At 37.2% G+C, this 24,342-nt stretch overlaps 1 protein-coding gene across 3 annotated transcripts in view; it reads right to left on the bottom strand.

The window, feature by feature from the left end:
• Positions 1-1,863: 1,863 nt before the first annotated feature.
• USP15 (ubiquitin specific peptidase 15) overlaps positions 1,864-24,342 on the bottom strand; it is a 72,048-nt gene continuing 49,569 nt past the window's right edge. For all 3 annotated transcript variants that reach the window (XM_084299534.1, XM_084299533.1, XM_084299535.1), the window contains 15 exons: positions 23,610-23,754; positions 13,345-13,518; positions 12,844-13,002; positions 11,943-12,167; positions 9,936-10,019; positions 9,751-9,845; positions 9,370-9,558; positions 8,405-8,520; positions 8,009-8,284; positions 7,641-7,711; positions 7,164-7,279; positions 5,237-5,386; positions 4,734-4,837; positions 4,070-4,158; positions 1,864-3,772 (listed from right to left, as the gene is read on the bottom strand). In XM_084299534.1, the coding sequence (XP_084155660.1) occupies positions 3,587-3,772; positions 4,070-4,158; positions 4,734-4,837; positions 5,237-5,386; positions 7,164-7,279; positions 7,641-7,711; positions 8,009-8,284; positions 8,405-8,520; positions 9,370-9,558; positions 9,751-9,845; positions 9,936-10,019; positions 11,943-12,167; positions 12,844-13,002; positions 13,345-13,518; positions 23,610-23,754 (2,179 nt within the window). In that variant the 3' untranslated portion in view covers positions 1,864-3,586. The remainder of the gene's footprint in view (positions 3,773-4,069; positions 4,159-4,733; positions 4,838-5,236; positions 5,387-7,163; positions 7,280-7,640; positions 7,712-8,008; positions 8,285-8,404; positions 8,521-9,369; positions 9,559-9,750; positions 9,846-9,935; positions 10,020-11,942; positions 12,168-12,843; positions 13,003-13,344; positions 13,519-23,609; positions 23,755-24,342) is intronic.

Raw genomic sequence — 24,342 nt, forward strand, 5'->3', positions numbered from 1 at the left:
TGGGTATGATAAAGCTTTTAGAAATGGTAACTGCTTTATCACTTGGTGTATATACAGAGAGAATACTGGGCAGGTAGAAGCAGAGAAGACTTACATTGTGTTGTAACAATCAGCATCTCTATCAAAAGCACATTAAAACAGGTATTTTACTGTCTTGGTATCATCTTTTGAAAGGGGCTGCTCTCTTTGCAGCCCTTTGCTATCAGTGGCAGATCCACAAAAGACATTCCCAGTGTTGATTTTTTTCCTCCTTCATTAACAATCTGAATGAGTTCTGGTGAAGGTGGTTAAGTTTCATCTAAAGTGTTTCTATAAGAACATCTGAATTACTGGACAAAGTAACTCTGATTTCATGACACCTCCATCTAAAACCAGGGTTCTAATTTATTCTCTTCAGGGAAGATTTCCTATGGACTTGAGTTGGGACAACCCTCAATATCAATACAGGCTAGGTGATTAGTGGATTGGAAGCAGTCCTGCAGAGGACTTGAGGATAGTGGTGAATGAAAAACTGAGCATAAGTCATCAGTGGGCACAGACAGCCAATTGTGTCCTGGGCTGCTCCAAGAGCAGTGTGGCCAGCAGGGTGAGGGAGGTGATTATTATCCCCCTCTGCTCTGCTCTCGTGAGACCCTACCTGGAGCCCTGTGTTCAGCTCTGGGGCCTCCAGTACCAGGAGGAGATGGACCTGTTAGAACTAGTCAAGAGGAGGGCCGTGAGGATGCTCAGAGGGCTGGAGAATCTCTCTTATGGGGACAGGCTGAGGGAGTTGGGGTTGTTCAGGCTGGAGAAGAGAAGGATCCAAGGAGGCTTTATTGCAGTGCTTCAATATATATAAGAAAAACTTTTTATCAGGGTCTGTAGTGACAGGGTATGTGGCAATGGCTTTAAACTGAAAGAAGGTAAATATAGATGGGATATAAGGAAGACATTTTTCATGATGAGCATGGTGAGGCACAGGTTGCCCTGAGAAGCTGTGGGTGCCCCATCCTTGGAGTATTTAAGGCCAGGCTGAATGAGGCTTTGAGCAACGTGGTCTGGTGGGAGGTGTCCCATGGGTTGGATTAGATGGTCTAAGGTCCCTTCCAACCTTCATCCCATGAATCTTTGATGTGTGAACACGTTTTACATCTGGTGCTCAGGCAGTCTGGTACTATTTATTTGGCACATACATGTATATCTAGCAATGGAGCTTCTAGGAAATTTTTTTTCAAGTTACAGTATCAACAGAAATAAAATACAAACTCCTCTAAGGAAGGTAAAGGCTAACATGACATAAAAAAAAACAATGAATGAAAGGGGCCCTTCTGTAGGAAAGTAAATTTGTGTGTGGTATTCAAAGAGGTGGTTACTTCTCCAGCATTGCTTTCTCTACTACACACATCATCCTCTCTCAAGTGTTTTTATTAACATTAGTAAGTTCACCTGATGAGCTGTTTTCATTTTGTACTTAATTTTGTACTGGGCTGCTATATTCTACACATAAATATGAGGTTTTAAACAAAAAAACTCAGACCATTTTTTCTCCCCACCATGTCAGTTTGTCTAATCTTATATATATTAGCTCAATCCACAAACTAATTCAGGGTTAATAGTTAATATCTTTCCCACTTGATAATTATTACAGTATTCTTTCATTTTATCACATCTTTTTTTTTGCCTTATAAATGCTTTTTAGAACCAGATGACAGAAGAGAATGTTTTACACATACTATCTCATGGAAATGCTATTAATCTTATTCTGTGCTGGTAGTTAAATAGCCATTTTGTAACCGATGATAACAGAAATCTTCTGATTAGACAAAGACTGCCCACTACACAAATACTGTGGTAAAAGTTTTTGTAAGAAACTGAAAGACTAAGTAAGGCCTTGAATAGCTTTATTGAAATCTGTATAAATAAACATGCGCATTTCAAATGTAAACCCAAGTGAACTCAAGTGCAGACAAAATTTTAACCTCTGTCATGCAGGAGGTTAGTTTACATTAAGAAAAAAAAAAAAACTCAAAGCAGCTTTAAAATACCAGGATGAAACACCAGTTTTAATATCAAGGTATAAAGCAAAGCCATGTCCAACATACCTCATTTATATCCTGGTCAAATGCAATTTTTTAAACTTTTTAATGCTAACATAAATAAATAATTTACCAAAATGTGCACTCACAGAGTGAACTTTTATTTACAATACACAATTTATAACCTATTGTATTTGATTAGTTCAAGTGAAGAACATCATACTTTTTGCTTTTTATTTTTTTTTAATTATCTGTTTAAACAGTGGGACACAAAGCGATTCTCCAGGTAGTAGATATGTGAAATGTGCCCCTGCAGTTAAGGGTTCCTCTCAAAGGCAGTATTGTATACAAATCAACAATACATTCTTCCAACTAGATCAACGGGAAAGCAGCAAATTAAAAAAAAAGTTTCAAACTGTCACACTTATTTTGGCATCCTGGACCCCTGAACATAGTCAACTAAAATCCAATTTGAAGTTTTTATGCCTTATATACTGTACAGGTTCTGACTTGAACATGCAAATGCCAATTCTCTTATTATAATGAGTTACCTTTTCAGGTATGCTGTAAGGCTATGGTGAATTCCATCAGGAACACACACAGAAAATCAACAGGCCTACCTTTAAAACCAATTTGTTCATTAACAATTTAAAGGCAGGTTATATTGAAAAAAATCTCACCTAAGCCCGATGCACAGTCATTACTATTGATACAGAATACTATTAAATCTGACCCTATTACAGAGTAGTTTGCAAGCTGTCAGACTATGAAAACTGGGGAGAGAACTTACAGCACAATTTTAAATTTTGGACTGACATCAGATTAAAATTATGCATATCTTATAAGCAAGATAACAGGAATTATGTCTGCAGCGTAGATTCCAACAAGCAACAAAGGATACTTACATTTAATTGAAAATCTTTTTGTTAATGCAGCATGACATCCAGAACCTGTTCCACAGCAGCAGTAAGGTGAACGTAATATTCTGGATGCTCAACTATATCACAAAAGGTTAAAACACCTTTTCAAGCTATTTCTTCTATCATGATCGAATTTCAAAACAAATATTAATTTTTAGGGAGAAACAAAAATTTGATGTTTCAAGAAAACTACTGCTTATATATTTATGACATTTTTACTTGTAGTCTGTGTGACAGCCTAAGGTACATGAATGTATTCATCTAGGAACTAGACTTGGCAGTAGTATTCTTGCAGTACTAAGAAAATAAATGTCAGAAGTCCACAGATTTAACATTTTAGTTATTAACTCACATCCAAAACAAAAGAAAACATAATCCATCAGAACAGCAGCAGAAAACTTAAAAGGGGTTTATTTGTGATTTCCTATATATAGCTTGTGAATACAAGACTAAATGCATTAGAGACAATTTCTGTTAAAGGTTTTATTGTTTCACTTCAAGTACTGCACATGTTAAAATGTAATAAAGATTTACATTCTGTTATCTGAAATTCCCCATCTCAGATTTTTATTTTTAATTTGTTGGGCAATTTCACTCTTTCAATAGGTATCCCCAGTAAGAAAGTCTCTTTTATGGCTTCTAGTTCTTCCATTAATTAGTGTGCATACAATTTTCATTTTCTATATCATTATCATTTTCATTGCTGTCTTCATCACTTTCTAATGGGATGCCTGTGGCAGCTGAAGCACCTTGTTTAGTTTCCCGGTCAAGAGGAAAAAAGCCAGTTCCACTGATTGTGTCCTGTCTCTGGTAGAAAAGCACATATGCTGCTTTGGACTGTAAAAGAGAAGAGTATAATATGCTGATGAGACTCCAGACAAAACATTTAAAATCAGACCTTTTTTCTTTTTTCCTTCTAAGCCCATAAGGTAAAATTATATAGAAAAACAAAGCTTTCACAATAGGTTGTTTTTGCATGTTGAAGCAAACAATTGTTATTTTGCATGGTCCTTTAAAATGAGACAAACTACTCCCTACAAATTTACTGCAAGGTTCATGACTAACACTTCGCTTTTCTTCCCTCAAGTTAGTATCATCAACAGTGTCAGTTTCAGAAAAATGAAAGGTACTTGCCACTATTTGGTCCTCACATGCAGTTGACACACTACTGTCATCAAAGTAGTACCATTTTCCGTCATCTTTATTTTTTGCAAAAGCAGTATCTAGAACAACAGAAGTGCAATGTTTAGGGAATTTTTTCCTTCTTAGATTTACTGCAATCAGTTGCTACAGTTTGTAATTGTTAAACACTTGACTTCTAACTACTAAAAATCTGTTATCACTATTAGAAAATCTACACTTTCACACTTCTAATATTCTTTTAAATAACACTTAACCAATAACATTCCCTTTCTAAAGAGAATGTATATAGAGAAAGGATGGTTGAAATAAAAATCCTCAGTCACTTCTTCATTTTTCTCTCTCCTTTCAAGGAGATGTACAATGTACAAAAATACAGATGAGTAAGACAAAATAAATTGTCTGACTACAGTAGTTCTTATGAAGCTCCTAACCCTTCTCTTTTCACAATATGAATAACTAGAAGCATAAAAGAACTACAATTATCCTTGAAAGCTCATTTCATACCGTTTTTTTATTAGAACACCTGTGAAAACATTTCAAGGTAATGAAAAAACTATCCCTCAATCATTAAAAAATGCCATTGACTGAAAATGATCGATACTTAAATAAACATAAAAAGTTGCTACGTAAAATGATTATACTTGAAATAACTTACAATGCCCTCCTCCCATTCCTCCATAGTGGTTGGAGACAGCAATTAAGTTGTAGCGGCAAGGCCCTGCATTTGGATTAATAAGGAACTCTGACATGTCCAAGTCACTGTTAAAAAAACACAAACAAAAATAAATTAATACTAGTTATCTATCTATATATTTATCCATTTTGCATTTTAGTGGTCTTAAGTAAAGCCCTTTACTTTATATTTTCCACAAAGCTTGCATATATCACACTATACTGACAGTGCATCTCTTTCAGTCTGAAGAATGGAACCAGAACCAGTAATCTTACCCAAATGCTTGGTAGAGCTCTCCATACTTATCTACTCTAATTGTATTTTTATAAAATTCATGCTTTTCATCTACAAGTATTTTATCATCAGTAGTTACTGGATCCATGCGTGGAAGCTGAGCACAAAAACATTCTGCACAATTGTTGGATTAAACATATGTCCTCCTCATGCTGTTACCCTTCTAGCATCAAAACACTTAGGTTTCTTACTTTATTGGAAAGTCAACCAACGTGTCCAACTTGTCCCTCATGTATCTGCTGTAGGAAAAGCGCTTCAAATGAACTACCAGTACTGGGGGAAGTGACCACAAGTCTAACTTTTTGGTAGCTTGCTGATGTTCTTTACAGTTTGGACAATACCTAAAAGAAAAACATACTAATTAAATAACTGCAGTCATTACATATGTTCAATACATTGCCATAGAGGAAGCCAGCAACATGGGAGGAACTGAATGAGCAAAAGCTTATACACACCAATACTGCTTCTACTTTAAAACATGAGATACTGCTGTGCAAGAAGGCTTACAGTGAAGCTTGACAGTGTTTAGAACACATTAGTAGCACCCCCCACTACAGCAATCTCTTCTCCTATAGTAGTCTCTGTAGTCTTTACTTAAAGCAGTTTTCTCACATTAAGACAAAAGGTCAAGAAAACTCACTATAAGAGAGTCCATAATTAACAGGCAACTGTGGTTCTTCCAAGTTTCAATTTTCAAATCCATCCATCTCCCATCCTATCCCCCTCACCACTAAAATGACTACTGTAACCTGCAAAAGCTCTCTACATTTATTCTCTAATTAGGCAAGTGCTAAAAAGGCTGTGACTTATAACAGATGTTTCTGCTCCCTACTTGAATACTTGAATCTTTCAAGAACTAAGGCTCAAGGAAGAAAGCAAGTAAGAACCATGCATGAAAACAACTCTTCTGTAAAGCTGCCTATGCATATGATCTACTTCTTGGTGTCTAACAAGTAAAGATCTAGGAAAAGAAGGTGAGCCCTTAATTAGGAAGGGCTGCAAAAGACTGCATTGCACTAACTGTAAGGGAAGGCTGTGACTGTGTTCTCATTTGTCTGAGAATATCTGCAATACAAATATTGCTGGACTAGGAGTGATGAGACCTGGGAAGACCAGACAAATGAAGAAAAAAATGTGATGAATAACTTCTTGTGAAACGTATCTAGAAGCAGCTGTTCCACTTCAGCAGCACCAGTATTTTATTTTATTTTTAATTTCCAACACTCTACTTAAAACATGTTGCAAAAATGGAAGCACTTCATGGTACTTGAGCTATATGGTATCTCAAATAGCTTGTCCAGTGTTGTATAATCTACTCAACCTAGAAAAAATGAGAAGTTTTAAGTCAGCCTTCTCCCCTGCCCAAATAAAGGAGGATCTCTGGTTAAAAACATTTGGAATTCTCCAAAACAAATCCACAAAAGTGGCAGACCCTCTTTTCAAACCAAATTCTGAGCTTCAGGTGTTGAGGAGGACTCTTAACTGTTAGAACAATCCTGGGGAAGGATGATCTTATGGAAGCATCCTATAATTGTAAATATTCCAATATCCCTCCAATTCAGAATTTGGAACAACCATGAATCACAACAACAGTCTCTACCAAAAAGTTAATGGCATATGATCAGAACACGAATTTGAGATGTTCTACTGATTACAGACACCCCCCATTCTTTAAGCCTGTTAAGCACATCCCTATTTCATACTTTGTGCAAAACAATTTATATATTTGCATAAAAAGACCTCTAGTATGCACCAACCTTTCTCATCTCAGAAAAGAATACTTTTTTTAATCCACTGTATTATACCTGGCACAGTATTTATTAATTCACTGTGGATCACATTTCACAGACTATGATATCTTGTGGATCTCACCCTTCCTTCTAGTTCTAATAATCATCTCCCATACAAACATTATCTTCCATATACAGTGACAACTTTTAGTTATACAGTGAATTAATATAGAATATTATTTTTGAGTATAACCATGCTTGGAATTTAATACATGGAAAGATTCAAAAAGACCATAAGAAATCAACTAGGTATTTGTGATAATTGTTTTTGAATAAATTTGAGAAACACAAACCACAGAATGGGACAATTCTAATGTTTTGTCCTTACCATGGGTCTTCAGCACCTAGTTTTTCCTTTGTTGTGAACAGCTCAATGCAATCTTTTAATTTCACAAAAGGCTTTTTGGGAGGCTTATATTCCACACTCTCATGTTTTTCAAAATCCTAAAGAGAAGTATTTCTTGAGTTAAGAGAACAAATGAAACAAAACTCATTTTAGTGATGTCGTCTTACTATGAACAGTAACTACATAGCTCCTATATATGGAAAAACTGATCAGAAACCATTCAAGCAAAAGCAGTTTTCACAGTTTCATATTTATTTCTGAATTAGTAAACCTCAGATTTGGTAATTACTTACATGTGTAAATGAAGTTTATTTATGGTAACATTTACTATCAATAACACAAAAACCTTAGATGCTTCTTTTGAAGAGTTTTACTATCTCTATGCCACATGAAGTAAGTTGTATCTTTCACATTTAAATTTTATTAGTGCTGGAAAGGGGAGCAACATGAGAAGCTTACCTCTGCTGCACTATCATCAAAGTATCTCTTCTTCAGTTCGGGATCCCAATCCAAAGCAAGGAAAGATCTTTCTAAGATTAAAAAACATGTTTTATTTTAATTTTACTTCTTGTTTTACATGAGATTTTATCAACTTTGGGCAAACACTCAAAATGACTTAAACATAGCTGACATGAATTTAAGATGAAAAACTGATGTATAGACAATTTCTGCATTTCTAAGAGTTAATTACAAGAACAAATTATTTATACAGAATTTTCTCTTAAAAGGTTTATCAAATAGCATACAGAGAGAATGAAACATTGTTCTGTGAAGTGAGAAAAAAACATCAGAATCAAATGTTACCCAACCTGTTCCCTGTGACTTACCGTCAAGCCTAGGTTGCCTGTCATCAAATCTAATATGCCTGGTATCATCTTTGATGTAATTTATGTCAGTATTGCCTAAATTATTGAACTGGAATGTAAACAATCGCTTTTTGTGTCCCGTGAGTGGTTGACCTTTGCAAGTATCCTCAGTACATAATCCATTTTCAGAGTCATTGTCACCTCCAACTGAGTCTTCTGACTGGCTGTTTTCATTCTCTGAAGGAAGTTCTTGATCCTGGCTGGATTCATCATCTTGTTCATCTGTCTCCATTTCACCTGAAACAATTGAGGAGGGAGAAATGAGGCAGAATAGCAGTAATTGAAAGACAATACATAATTAACTTCAATTTTAAATCAAACAAAAAACACCGTACAAGTTTAGATATTCAGTCTTACTTGGAGAACCTTCTTCATGTATTCCATTTGGGCCATTACCATTGATACCATGGTCCTTACAGCAATGTAGGGATCCTTCAGTGTCTTCACCTTCAGTGCATGTTTTTACGTATCGGCTAAAAATAACAAATGAAAGCAACACTTAGATTCAATAGATTTTTTGAAATACTTATATTGTTCAAACCAGAGAGTTAAATGGTAACAGCAAGTCCTTTATAATGAACCGTACTCCTGAAATCCTGTCTAATTTAGTCAGAATAAATAAACCTACTGCCTAACATGTCTATTGCTACAAGCACATCTGAAATTCTGTTGGTCTATGATCTCACATTTTTGGCAGTTATTTTATAAAACTTGATTCTTCTATCAGTTTTAACCTGATAAGTAACAATCTCTTTAACTGTTAACTAACTATATTTTTAAAATAAGGAATATATGGGTTCATAATGGGGGAAAGTTACATCAACAGAAAATAAAGCATAGATTTCAATTGGAGGTTATAGAACTAAGTTCTTCCATTTAATGCCACTTAGTCCAGTCTAGTTTGAAAGAGTGCCTACCATACAGTTTTACAATATCAACTAATACAGAAACTTGTATAGTAGATACAGGAGGCGTAACCACAGCAGGCTAACTGACAAAACACTTCTGTTTTACCAAGACCTAACGGATATGAATAACTTCTGTAAACTGACAAATACAGATCAATTCTCCACCTACCTCTCAATTTTTGGATGAGGTCAAGCTAACAAAAAAAAACACACAAAAAAATCCACACTAATTCATATCTTAAGTGGCTAAAATTTGAGATTTAATACATTTAGCAGAAAACAAATAAAAAAATTACTGAAATCTAATCAATCTGTTAGCAATGCATGTAAAAATAGGTACCTACTGATTCTAACTATTAGCATTTTTCTTCTGTGTTTTTTTCTTTTGTGTTTTTCTTTAAACAATAACCTTACCACATTCTTAGCAGCAGCAAGTTATACAGTTTATCTTCAGTGTTGTTTCTAGGCACTGCTATGAGAAAAGGTTGACCAAACAGTGAAGAACCACTATGGCTGTAGCTGGTGTGCCTGCACTTTTCCCTTAAGCAAACAGGAATTATAACTTGTTCTGTATCTTCTGTTCTATTGATAGCAATTTCAAACCTAAAAAGAAAAAAGAATTGCAAACAAAGGATAACTATTATTTAAAAGATTACAAGGAAAAAAAAATGAAGAAGCCTTAATTAAAAAAGGATAAAAAAAGCCACGATTTGTCTTTATCTTATGTTTAGGTTTTAATCTTATGCAAATAACTAAAACTGCAAAGAAGTCATGAAGCGTGCCATCTGTACTTACACATAAATGTCATCACGTTCCATAATACTACTCAAATTTTCATCCATGGCAAATATCCTGTGGAACCTGTGATTGTATATATCAGTAACAATCATCTAAAAGAAAAAGGAGTATGTATGATTAAATCAGGCTGACATACGTTGAAGTGTTCAATGTTGTTCCTTCATATAAGAAATTATTCTCACCTTATCTGCAGCAACACCTGACAGAACTGACAATGCTGTGCAAAGATCCAATATATTTCCAATTTTTGGAACAACTACTTTGTACTAAAAAAAATAAAATAAAAAACACTTTAATTCCTAATAGATCAAAGATACATGAGAAAAAAAAACAAAAACCTTAATACATGTTCAGTATACTTCATACACATCTTTCATTCTTGAACTTACGATACAAAGTATTTAAATCAACTAACAAATTCAGTAAGATGCTGAAAAATATAGTAGTTACCTTCACAACTTCCATAAAACTGCACACTTTGAATGCTTTTATTGGCCTATAAAGTGCTTTTTTAGATTTTATTTTCTCCATAAGAAGACTTAACAGCACCAATGACTTGTACTTCAACAAGTTATTTAGGCAACTAAATATTATGCACACTATTGACTATATCCTTTAATTTGGAACACAATACAAATTGTTTATAAAATACTACCAGAATTTATTTTTATTTTAACTTGTTCTATGAAAACATTTTGTCCTAAACTTCAAATGTAAGAAGAAAGGAAAGAGAACAAAAGTGAAGCATTATTTTGTGTACTCTTAAAACCAAAGCCAAAAAATTTTTGGTAGGAAAATGCAGGATATCTTCCCCTTCCTCCCCCTCAACCTCGGGATGGTTATACTCTGGAATTCTTTCCTGATTACTAGTCTTAGCCACTGATTCTCAAAATATCTCAATGGCCTTTACTGAGAGTGCCACATGGATTGCTATTGTATTAACAGCTTTTTCTTTGGTACTTTCTGCCTGGAATGCAATGGCTAATGGCTGAACTACATAATTTCATTTGCAGAAACAGAACCTGATAATTAACAGTCAGAGAAAACTTCTCTGTGGCTTCTTAGTGCAGTACACTTGCAGTTGGTAATGAAACTCCAAATAGCTGAGTTATTTGCATAATAAATAAAGACACAATTGATTAGATATAAACAAAATTAGAAATAAGGCATTATAACTTTGTGATTAATTAACACATACAGCATATATTTGGTATCTCATTAAGTCTTACAGTTTGGAAAGAGCATGAGTTCAGGAGCACTTTTATGAGTCAATCTCTATTCATTCTTGCATTACCATCTCATGTCATATAGGGGTTATCTTCAAATACTGTGCATCGCTTGTGCAAATCCATTCAGATTACACCCCAAATTTATTCATTTTTTTCCTTAATAAATATATCCTGTTCTCATAACTTATTGAATTGCTGGCAGACTCATCTCCCATTAGTTAATATCTGCTCCTTTATCTTTGATTTTCCTAACTCATATTGCTTTTGAGAACACTAAAGCATTTTTGCAAGTCTGCCTGAAATGTGTATTATTTTATTTCATGTATCCTTCCTTACAGCCAGAACCATTTCATTATTATTTTGTTACCATTACTCTATGTACATTTTTTCATGCCATTCTTAGGTGTGCAATACTATCCTTCCAAAAAAAATAAGGCAACGGATTTCTTATTTTATTAAGAAATCTCATCTAAAAATTTTTCCTTTGACAGTTAAGTCAAAACATATTTTGACTATTAAGACAGCATGGGACAACCTAACTTTTTTTTTTTTTTTTTTTTTTAAATCACATCACCAGTCCTCTGATATTTTTCTTTTGAGGCTAATAAACTCAGGAATTAAGTCTGGATTAAGTCCATGTATATATATATTTTAAAACTTATACATCCATTATAGCAACATTAAAATCAAAAGTGAAGAAAACATGTATTTTAAAGATTAAGAAACCATATTAACACAGCCATAAATAAATTACCAGTATCTTCCTTAGAATGGATAGAAATATAAGAACGTATTTATAGTCTTCCTCAGACATTCTAAGTGGCATTTCAGAACATATGCCAGAAAACCAATAATTTGTTGGATTTGCTTATTGTACTTGTAAATTTTAGCAATATAAAGGAGCTCAGATTCATTGTTAATGCTGCATGAATCAGGCATTTCATACATAAAGAGGCTTACCTGCATAGGCTTAGCTAGTGGATCCATTCTAACTAAATAAACTTCCAAAGTGCGTTCTTTTTTCATGGGTAATGGAAGTGTCAAATAACAAAATGGATCAAAAGTTACAGAAATCTTAGCACATTCAGGACAGACTAGGGTGGATTTAAAAAGGCCATGAAATATATCTACAATGATGGAATCATTTCTTTTTAAATGGTTTTCCCAGGCTTCTTCAGCAACCACCTGTAAATAAAACACATCTTGGGTTATGATATGCAGTAGCAAATGAATAGTAAGAATTACTAATAATGGTATTGGTAGAACATTCTCAGTTACCACCAATGCATTGAAATCTTAATCCAAAGGACTCTGTAAGGTATGTTATACTACCAAGATCACAGTTTAAATGACATATGCTTTTCCTAGGACAGAGATCCTTTCAGTTTTGGGCATCGCAAATCCTGAGAGAGACTTCAAGAGGCTTGGGGCAGAACAAAAGAACATAAAACTAAAAATCCCATCTGTAGTTCCTCATACTACAAGAGAAATAACTTGTATGTTTGTAGCTCAATGCTAGAGGAGTTTCCCTGAACTAAGGGTGTTAAAGACAGAACAGTGCATACTACAGAGATAAAAATAAAGGAACAGCAGAATGGAAATTGTTTTTCCAACTGAACTCAGCACTGAATTGAACAAAAAACATTTAAAACCTCTCTCACGTCTCTTCAAATGAGACAGAAGTGTACGTATATACTTGAGTAAGATTTCCACTTAAAGGTCTTGGCTTATTTTCTGAAGTCTCTTCCAGAAAAAGCAACTCCTCATCAATGTCCCAACCCTTCCGTGCACACTTATGCAAAAGTATCTTGCAACTTTTAGCTTTGACTAAAACCAAGAAGTCCAGCACCAAAAATACTACCTTGTCCGGTCTCCCATCTGCATCTTTTAACTGAATATAAGGCTTTTTCCTAATTCGATTCAAATCCTCATGTAAGCCATCCAAGAGAAAAGCCAGTAGTTCTTGACAATCCTGTTGCTGATAACCAGAAAATTGTGGTGCAAATCGTCCCACTTGTGTCTAAAAAGAAAACCAGAAATACTTCTAGCATCTTAATTATTATACAGAACAGCTACTTATGAGATGCTACAGCATAAAGTTGAAAAAACAAAACATTAAGATAAGCTTTTCAATGGAAACAGGAAATCAAAACTAATTTACAAAGACCAAACCACAATGACAATTGATACCATTAACTGGTTGCTAAAAAGAAACTTGGATATATATTTAAATATATGAATGGACAATACACAGTTGAATATTGCTTCAAATTCTTATTATTGCACATTTTTGTAAGTTTTGTATGCTTAAATTACAGAAATAAACCTAACATTTTCCATTCAGGTTCAATTCCATACTAACCTTAAATGCTCTTGGGGTAACATAACTGTATTTTCCTGACCACATTTGCTTGATGAGCTCTGCATAAGATTTTGCAATTTCACCTCGCATTCCCAAAGGATTGTCAAAATTCAACTCTTCTTGGTACTTATCATTGAGAAAATATTCTGTAAGAGGAGGTGTGTTGCTCAGACACTGTAAATAGAAGTACAGAATCTTTAGAATGACTTTATTAGTTCAAAAACAAACAAACAAACAAACAAACAAAACAATGCTTGAAGTTTGCTAAAGTAGTCGTAAAAAGTACTTTGAACTGTAATGCTTAGTGCCAGAAAGTAAAAAATTATTTTTTTTCTTTTTTTTTTTTCTTCTTTGTGTCCCCCCCCCCCGAAATAATGATTTTAAACCAAGACTGGCTATGGCTATCATCACAAGTCATGTATGGCGGATGTTTCTTGAAAGCTTTATGTCAGAATTTATTATAAACAGTAAACCAACCAAGTAAAGTGTGACAACAATTTCTATCCAGGTTCAAAACAAACAGAAGGTGGTTCTTGACAAATGAATAACAGTATTATGAAACTCCTTGCTGAAAGATGTTATAAATGCACAAAGTTACGAGGTGTCAGGGACCATAAGAGTACTTGGAAAAGACTGCCAGTGGGGCTTTTTAAATCAAAATACACAACATTCAGAAAAAAAGTGAGCTGGAAATTGTTGGAAACACTTTTTAGCAGGGGTAGGAAGGAAGCGAATGTGAGGATGTTTGCCTAATTCCTTCTCCTCCTAGGCATCTGCTTATGGATGCTGTTGAGAACAGTCAACTATGCTGAATGGACCCGACTCTTGATCAGAATTAGCGTAGCCATTCCTATGTTCTTTTATGTTTTGTGAAACGTTCTTTTAAATTTTGTGAAGCTGTTCTTTGCTAAAAGTACCTCGAGGAAAGCAAGGGCCTTAGTTTAGACTGAGATAATCATTTATCCTCTGTACCAGTTCCCATTTTCTGTCAGCACTTAGAAATAACAGGATGTAATCACTGCACTATCACTTACAATTTTAGAAAACCACTGAATTTGAATTTGTGTGTGCTACTCCTTGCATTTTGAAAAAAAAAACACCACAAACAATGTTTCTATCAATGTTTCTATTAGGCTTTCTGCATTCTTTATTTTATTAAAGATTCTAAGAAAGATCAGATATTTCATCAGTCTCACCTGCCTTTCTGTAAAAAAAAAAAAAAAAAAAAAGGGGGGGGGAGGAGGGGACACAAAAATTTCAGTTCACATACATTACTGTGTAAGATACAACAATTGAGACTGGAAGAATTACAACTTTATTAAGCAGGGCAAAAAAAGTTATTCTGTTTTTTGCCTGCTACACTTGTGAAATATTTCAAAGAAAAACCAGATGCATGCTATAGAGAGCTAAGTTTCATGGCCATTTCACACTCCTTCCTCTATTTCCCTCATCACCTCAGGCTTTCACAACCTGTGAACATTACAAAAAGTATCCTTATGTTATGGGCCCTTGAGGACAGAGCATTGACAAAAGCTCACTTTTCTCTTGCCAAATGGCAAAGAGGTTTTATTCCTGTTAGTAGTCATCCCAAGATCCCCTAATGTCACAGACCTACGTCATCCGTTCTGAACTGATCCACGCTGCTAAGAGTTAGAGAAACATTTGGTCTCTCAAAGCCATAGAGAATTGGTCAGAGCTTTCAACAGATTATTTTTTACTACCAACCCGAATGAGTGAGTTGACTTCCAAGTTCTGCCAGATACCTGGAAACAGTACAGTGCAAACCATGCTAAACTAACTATAAACTACAGCTCACGTAAAATTGCATGTTTGATCTGAGTGATACAACAAATCCTGCTGGTATTCTCCTCTTCTGGTTCTGATAGCCATCTGATTGCACAATAAACATATTTATCTCACTAACCTGTCAAAAAACTATTTTTCCTCCTCACTTTTCTTCTGGTCTGGATTACTTTTGGGCTGGTTTAGGAGATCAAATCAGTTCAGCTGATCAGCTTAGTGTGAGGAATGTCCAGAACAAGGAACTAAATAATGCAGAAATAGCAATTTTTTCTATATATTTTTAGTAAAGCACTGCACTTAATGTGCTGGCAGTTTGTTGTTTCACCAAAAAAAAAACCAAATACATGTTTTTCCACTTTTCACCTGAAAAATTAGTTTTGTCTCTTTCTCAGAATATTCATTTATATCTGTACATATAAGGCAGGAAGATTACTACAGTACATTTCCCTTTTTCTTTGTAACTACTTCCACATTCCAACATAAATTGACATTAATAGAAGAACTGGAATGCACAAATATCTACCTGAATGCAGTAATTTCTGAGATGGAGAACTGCCATCTTATCTACAATCTCAGATACCACAAGTTTTAGAAGAGTAACTCCTAAAGGAACTAATACAGTTGGCCACATATCCACTGATGCATAACGTATCAACATCATTGACAAAGCTAAATAACTGCAAGCGTGTTTACTTCTTGAAAAGGCTGGCAAAGGAGGCCTGTTTATGGTCATGATTAACACCAGAAGGGGAAACAAAGCATCCAGAAGCCAATTTGAAAGGAAGCCTATATTCTTATTTTCTCCTTTTGATGTAATGTATTGTAGGTATCAAGTAAGCCCTATAGAAAGCATCAATTAAAAGGAGTTATTACAACCAAGGCAATATACTAGACAGCAAAGTCACCAGATTTACACGCTCTGTTCAGCCTATTTTTTTGTTTCAAAAACACAGAGATAGGTAAACTAGCACATATACCAATGGATGAAGAATAACAGAAAATAACAATAGCTAAACAAATATGGTAGAACTACAGAAAACTTTGTGAGCTAACAAGTTAACAGAATTGCACTTAATTTCAGGCACCAGTCTCCATAAGCTTTACTTAATCCACAAATCTTCTGTAAAGTGTTTACTCTCTGAACCCAAACTAGTAGTTGAGCTGGGTGACCACAGGAAAAAAAAAGAATACAACAATGCAGAAACTCCAAGACCAATCAACAACTACAAGACAAGCCACAGAAGAAGTATTGGCCTTCAACATGACAAAGGTTAATATTGGAATTAAGAGTCCCACACTGCATATTAATTACTTCGAAAAAGGAAAAAAAAAATCTGTAGCAGAACAACCTGCAGATAGCAACTACTTACATCATCGGTATGAGAGGATCATAATCAACCTCTAAGAAATTCAGAGCAAACAATGCAACTGGACAAAGCAATGCTTCGTGCACTTTGTGCATCAGCTGCATTATGCAACACTGTGCTCCTTGTTGATGTACGTGCACAGGAACAGCCCATAAATACTCTAAATTATTGAGTCAAAAAGGAGAGCTAAAAATTTATATGACATACAGAGTCTGCTGTTTAGAAAGCACAGGTGTAACTGGCAGTGTGTGGGAAGCATTAAGAAGCACAGGAAGCTGAACAATAAAGATTATTTTTAGTGCTTTACTGTGGTGGTTTTACCCAGCTGGGCAGCTGAGCTCCACCATAATTGCTCTCTCACTCCCCCTCCTCAAAAGGAACGGGGGAGAAAATGTGATGAAAAGAACTTGAGATAAAGACAGTTCAACAATTATTGTCACAGGCAAAACAGACTCAGCACAAGGAAGCTAATGTAATTTATTACCTATTACTAGCAAGCTAGAGCAGTGAAGAACTAAAAGCAAACTAAGAACACCTTCCCCCCATCTACCCTATTTTACCTCCTCTTCCCAAGCACCGCAGGGGAACAGGGAATGGGGGCTGTGGTAAAGTCTCTACACTTCATCTCTGCCCCTCCTTCACAGTCCCCCTCTGCCCTTGCTCCCCGTGGGGTCCCTCCCATGGGATGTTGTCCTTCCCAAACTGAGCTTGCGGGGGCTGCCCACAGGCAGCAGCTCTTCAAGCACTGCTCCCACATGGCTCCATACCACGGGGTCCATCCCCCAGGAGCAAACTGCTCCAGCACGGGTCCCCCACGGGCATCAGACCCCCTCCCTGCTCCTGCGGGGGCTCTCCATGGGCCGCAGCCTCCTCCAGGCCACATCCACCTGCTCCACCGGGGGCTCCTCCACCCATGGGGGGGCTGCAGCGTGGAGATCTGCTCCGTGTGGGACCCATGGGCTGCAGGGGGACAGCCTGCTCCACCAGGGGCCTCTCCCTGCACAGCCCGCAGGGGAACTGCTGCTGCCTGCCTGCAGCACCTCCTGCCCTCCTGCTGCGCTGAGCTTGGGGGCTGCAGGGCTGCTTCTCACTCCTCACTCTCCCAGCTGCTACTGTCCAGCATTTTTTTTTTCCCCTTCTTCAATCTCCTCTCCCAGAGTCCCAACCAGTGTCACACACTGGCTCAGCTCTGGCCAGCAGCAGGTCTTTGGAGCCAGCTGAAACTGGCTCTTACTATGATGCCTTTATGGGGCAACTGATTGACTCTTCTCACAAAGGCCAGCCCTGCAGCCCACCACTAACAAAACCCTGCCATGTAAGCCCAATGCATATTATTTCTGTAGTCTCACTGGAATATTTTAATTCCAACACTAAACTATTATCTTATTAGTGATTCTACCTGTCATCCATGTCCGTCCAAACTTCCACATGGGTTGAAAACTAAAAAGTCAAGCTATCCTGCTCTAAAACCATACCTTAAATACTGGAACACTCTTACACTTGCAAGGATCTGATTGTTGAACTGATAAAAAAGGAAAACGTATGAGGAAAGAGAGCCACCATGACGGTCAGTGGGGCTGGTGCACTCGCCCTGTGGGGAGATGCTGAAGCATCAAGGCTTGTTCAGCTTGGAGAAGAAATTGTTTCAGGGGGACCCAACAGCAACCTCCCAGTACCTACAGAGAGGCTAATGTGAAGATGGAACCAGGCTCCTGACAGTGTTAAATAGTGGGAGGACAAGAAGCAATGGGCTTAGATCCTTAATGTCTCTTGTTTCAATGTAAGGTAAGAAGTTTTCACCATGTGGACAGTAAACAGTGGAGCCAGTTGCCCAGAGAGGTTGTGCAGCCTCCCTTTGTGGAGGTTTTCAGGACCCAACCGGGTAAAACCTTTGGCAACACTCTGACCTCAAATCTGACCTTCCTTTGTGCTGGAGGTTGCACCAGTGTCCTCCTAAAGTCCCTTCTAATCTGCATTATCCTATGATACTAAGGTAACCAGGAAATACTTATTCACATCTCAGAGGGGATATTATATGGGAGTGATAATAAAACTTCAAAGCAAATTACCTATTATGCCAGTAAACTGTGGAAATGAGAAGGAGACAATGAGATCATGAAATTAAGCTAAACATTGGGTATTCATATAGGTATCATGCTTCTTGAGCTGCCCTACTTAATACAAGTTTTACACAAGGGACACTAAAATTTCCTATTTCAGCTGCCTAATATGAGACCAAGAGCTGACTGACTGAAAAAGAGATCCCAGTTGTAGAAGAAAAGGTGAATTACTTTACACCTGTCTGTCCTACTTTTGTCTGAAGAGCTTAGTGTCAGATGTGGTGACAAAAACATTCAGCTAATGCACTCTTTAACCCAGACTCTGTATGCCCATGGCAACTGAGACAGAACAATAAAAACGTACTCATTTCACGTTTTGGTGAAAAGCATTGTTTTGTTTGGATAAAATCATTGCTGTAACATTGATGATCAGAGGGCTGGAGCACCTCTCCTATGAAGAAAGGCTGAAAGAGCTGGGGCTGTTCAGCCTAAAGAAGAGCAGTCTCTGGGGTGACCTCATTGTGGCTTTTCAGTACTTATAGGAGGCTTATAAAAAAGAGCGACTCTTTTGCTCAATGAGATAATGACAGGACAAGGGGGAACAGTTTTAAACTGAAAGAGGGGAGATTTTGGATTAGAGGTTAGGAAGAAACTCTCCACTTGTAAGGTGGTAAGGCAATGAAACAGGCTGTCCAGAGAAGCTGTGGATGCCCCATCTCTGGAGGTGTTCAAGGCCAGGTTGGATGGGGCCCTGGGCAACCTGATCTAGTGGGTGGCGTCCTTGCCTATGGCAGGGATTGGCACTAGGTGATCTTTAAGGTCCCTTCTAAGCCAAGCCATTCTATGAACCAACCTTAGAAGGAATGCTTTTCAGCTTTCTGAAGAAAGGAATTTCCTGAAATACTTCATTTCAAAATTCTCAACAACTGCCGTTTAAAAGTATACATAATCACAGTGATGGCAAAAATAAATATATATATATATATATAAACATATAAAGTGTTTTTGTTTAAAAAAATACTTTAATTCTTCTCCTGTTTTTGCTTCACAAAACGTAAACTGGGAATTCTCAGGTTTTCCCAGCAAAAGAAAAAAAACCTTTACCCACTGAGATCTTAATGCTATTATCTAACACAATAGGGCAAAGCAATACTACGGAAAGATCCACAGGTGGCAGCACAGCAATACTTCAGAAAATACATTCTCAGTGCTGGGTGGATAGAATGAAGAGCAGAAAAAAGTGGGAATCAGCAGAAGTGGATAAACTGTTTCTGTTCAAGGAAGCTACACCGGATATACTTCAGCGCTGACTGAATGGAAGGGATCAAGATAGAGCTTTTGCAACAGAACATACATGAATGTAACTGGAAATTATTCCAGCACTTAAAACTCTACATCAAACTATTTAATGACAGAGTTAACCAGTTCCTTAATCATCTTTTGTCACCTTTCAATTGCCAGTATGCCCAGTCTATCCTTTGCTGGGGAGCCCAGAACTGAACCCAGCACTCCAGGTGTGTCTTGTCAGGGCAAAGTGCTGAGAAGAGGACAAGGCTCACCTCCCTCGACCTCCTGGCAGTGCTCCTCCTAATACAGCCCAGGAGGTCAGTGGGCTCCTTTGCCCCAAGGGCACATTGCTGGCTCATGCTTGGATTTTTGTTAAACAGGACCCTAGGTGCTTCCCTGCCAAGCTGCTTTCCAGATGGTGGGCCTCCGTTCCTCTCTCAGCATGTACTGGTGCCGAGGTTATTCCTTGCCACATGCATGACTTTGCATTTCCTTGTATGAAACTTGAGGAGGCTCCTGTCTGCCCATTTCTCCATCCCTCTGAATGGCAGCACACCCATCTGGTGTGGCAGCCTCCACTACCGGTTTTGTATCACATCTCAACTTGCCGAGGGTACAGCACACTCCATCATCCAAGATCAAAGACTACAGCATCCAATATTCCCAAGCACAATTCCCTAGTTTCCAATCAACACACCCCCTCTTTGAGCCCATCCCCTCTGCTTCCAAGATCAAATGTGTTCACAGTGCTTTGGCCATAGGCATTACACATTACTAAGCAAGCACTAAATACCTTTAGCCTGAATAAACAAATGTTAGCCCATTAACCGTAGAAGATAGAAGTAATGGCAAATTAACATGGGAAAATACACAGTTTCTGTGTAACTGAAAACATAATTGGAAAAAATGCAAAATTTAAATGGTTGCAAAAGGAAAAAGACAGCAGACTTTGCAGTGTATGAAACTGCAGAGTGTTAATAACATGTCATACTCCCAATAAAAAGCATTTTCATGGATTTCTTGGATAACACTAAACTCTGAAAAATCCTTTCCTTGAGAGATATAGTAGATAGAACTGAAAGATACGTCACACTTCCTTGCAAAGAAAGCTGCCGAGTAATGCATTTGAAATAAATGTACTGCCAAGGACAAATGAATGGTAGCAAGCCAAACTAAAAGCTGCATTGCTCAAAAAACACGAGTCCTTTTAATTTTCTTACCATGGCACTGTCTTGTGAATCAGCAAAATTCTGTTTATTCACTTACACTACACTTTCTTATAATTCTTATTTAAACACTCAATTCTTTGGATAGAACTGAAAAGCAACGAAGGCTGGCTTGTTTTGGAATGTAAACATCAGAAGATATTTTTGAAATCCTGTTAACACAGTGGGATGCTGATGTAAAGTGTAATAAGCTGAATAAGATACCTAAGCACAACAACCCATGCTAATCATTCTCACCTAAGTTTTTATATCTACATGTATACAAATTCAAATTACAATCAAAATTAGCTTTGTTTTTAATCAGTCTAGCCTGATAGAGAAGTAAAGTTTCATTAAAAAAATGTTTTGCTACGTACTAAGAATATTCTTAAGCCTCTAAGTTGATTCTGGCTCACTCACTAGACACAAAAACATACTCTTAATTTTTTACTTTACAGTAAGTAGTATGATGATGCAATTCAATAATCAAGAGAGGTTACATATAGAATTTTATTCATAGAATCACAGAATGGTTGAGGTTGGCAGGTACCTCTAGAGCTCATCTGGTCCAATACCCTGCAAGGACACCCAGAGCAGGCTGCCCAGGACCACCTCCAGGTGGCTTTTGAAGAGCTCCAAGGAGGAGGCTCTACAGCCTCTCTGGGCAGCCTGTGCCAGTGCTCAGTCACTTGCACAGTCAATAAGTGCTTTCTGATGTTTAGACAGAACCTCCTGTTTTCCAGTTTGTTCCCACTGCCTCTTGTCTCAGAACCACTGGTTCTGACCTCTCTGCATCCTCCCTTCAGGTATTTATACACATTGACAAGTGTAGCCCCAAACAATTACTGATGTCTGGGGCTTTTCCTGCCCACATGCAGGACTTCACACTTCTCCTTGCTGAACTTCATGAGATGCTTTTCAGCACATTTATATAAACCGTGGAGGTCCCTCTGGATGGCAACATGACCCCCTAGTGTATCTGCCACTCTCCCAAAGCACATTTATGTCTGCAGCTACCTAATAGGAGGCTGTGGACAATACGGAGCCAGACACTTCTCAGAGGTACACAGTGACAGGACTACATGCAGATGCATGCAGAATGGATGCATGCAGAAGACTGTACCTATGATCATTCTGAGATCCCTTCAAAGCCAAATTATTCTTTGATTTTATATACCAAAAAAAAGGATAGAAAACCTTCATAGGCTATGCATCTCTGGAACATTTCTTTCTCTGAACAAATTTCAGCAACTTCATAAACTTAGATTATAAACGTACCTGAAACTACTACTTTCCTGAACAGGATAAAGAAGAAATTCAACATAAGCCATGAACCCCTGTGATGGTTACTGAGATTAAATCTGAAGTATCCTTGGTAAAGACCCAGGATCTTTACACTCAATAGGAAAAACTATGAAAAAGAACTTAAGTACACTTCACAGTTTTTTGACCTAAGACTGGTTTGGTGACAAAAACATGAGTTCCAGAATTAAACAGAAACAAATTATTAGGTCTTTCTAATCATTAATGAATTTAATTTAGAGAAGAGAAGGCACTGGGGAGACCTCATAGCAAACTTCCTTTAAAGGGGGGCCTACAGGTAAGATGGGTAGAGACTCCTTAGTATGGTGACAAGGCAAGGGGTAATGTTTTTATACTAAATAAGGGCAGATTTAGACTAGAAATAAGGAAGAAATTCTTCACTATTGAGGGAGGTGAGGCACTGGAACAGGTTTCCCAGAAGCTGTGGATGCCTCATTCCTGGAAGTGTTCAAGGCCAGGCTGGATGGGGCTTTGGGCAACCTGGTCTGGTGAGAGGTGTCCCTGCCCATGGCAGGGGGTTGGAACTGGGTGGGCTTTAAGGTCCCTTTGGACCCAAACCATTCTGTGATTGTCCTGCTGCAGCTTCCACTTAAAAAAATTGTAGTCATTTCACTTTTTTCTTTCCTGTCCTGGTTGGAGTACAGGTATACTAATATTTCTATTGCAACCATAGCAAAGAAACTAGCTTTTAAATTCCTGTAAAATATCTCATCTATGACATAGTAACTATTCAAAGGACAAGGTGATGCGGAAATATATTTGAAGGTTCTCTGCATGTTAACCTGTGCACTAGAAGTCTATAACAATTGATTAGAAATTAAGGCCTAGTAATCCAGTGGTCATCTACTTCTTGACACTTTAGCCCTACAACCAATACACAAGCATATCTCAAAATGAAAAAGTATTTTTCAAAACATGCCTGCATGGCAATCATTACAAAATCAATAAATCCCACTTAAGTGTTCATTCATCTAAAATGCTGGTCAAATCTCTTTCTGACAGTGACGACTTTCTCCACTGCAAGAAACATGGGAAACAATGAACGCAGCTACATAAACCAATTTTCCCAATACACCAATACAGTTGTATTATTTCTCAGTATTAATCCTATCCTGCTTCCGAATGGAGTCTTTTAATGTTAGTTTCCAAATATGGCAAAATATAACAAAAGATTTGTTTCCAAATAATAAGACAAGCTCATTTTATTCCAAAGTACATACCTGAATTGCTGAATTCATGAAACATGTATTCCCCAAGTTACTCAGGCCACATAGGCCTGGTTGTTCATTGTGTCTTCCTGGCTCTGAATAATCATAATTCTTATAAGCAGTATATGATGGGAGACAATAGTTTGAATTTTTCACACTGTAAAAAAACAAGACATCTTTTAAAAATGTAAACATGTACTCTATAGTACTTCCACACATACAAGTACATTAAATGATGACAAATTTTAAAACAACTTCTGTGAAAAAGAAAGGATTTTACAAAATGTTTAACGTTGGTAATAACATTAATTTCAGTTTAAAAGCCACCTCTGCAAACAGCCAAAATCTAATGTACTGCAATAACTGCAATTATTACATCCCTACCCCTTTTTGACTGGAGCAGCTTCACAGCTTACTCTTTTCTTCGTTCCATCAAACTTAACACACTCAGACTTTAGACACCACCAGCAGCAATCAATCATTTATGTCTCTTTTGCATCCTGCTACTGCAAGAGAGCGAGGACAGTGGGAATGTGAATGCAGAGTTACAGGTGAGAGCTGAGATTTCCAAGGCCACTGTGGCATAGCTGCCTCACTGCATCAGGCGGTCTATAAATAGCTTCCATGCTAGGGCTGCACAATCCAGCATGCAAATGCAGGAAAGCCTTGAGAGGTAAAAAGAATGCACAAAGTGCCTTGTAACAACTTCCTTATTGATCTCTATGACGTGTCTACTTGGAAAAAC

Source organism: Netta rufina, assembly GCF_964035555.1.
Source record: "Netta rufina genome assembly, chromosome: 1".
Classification (NCBI taxonomy): Eukaryota; Metazoa; Chordata; class Aves; order Anseriformes; family Anatidae; genus Netta; species Netta rufina.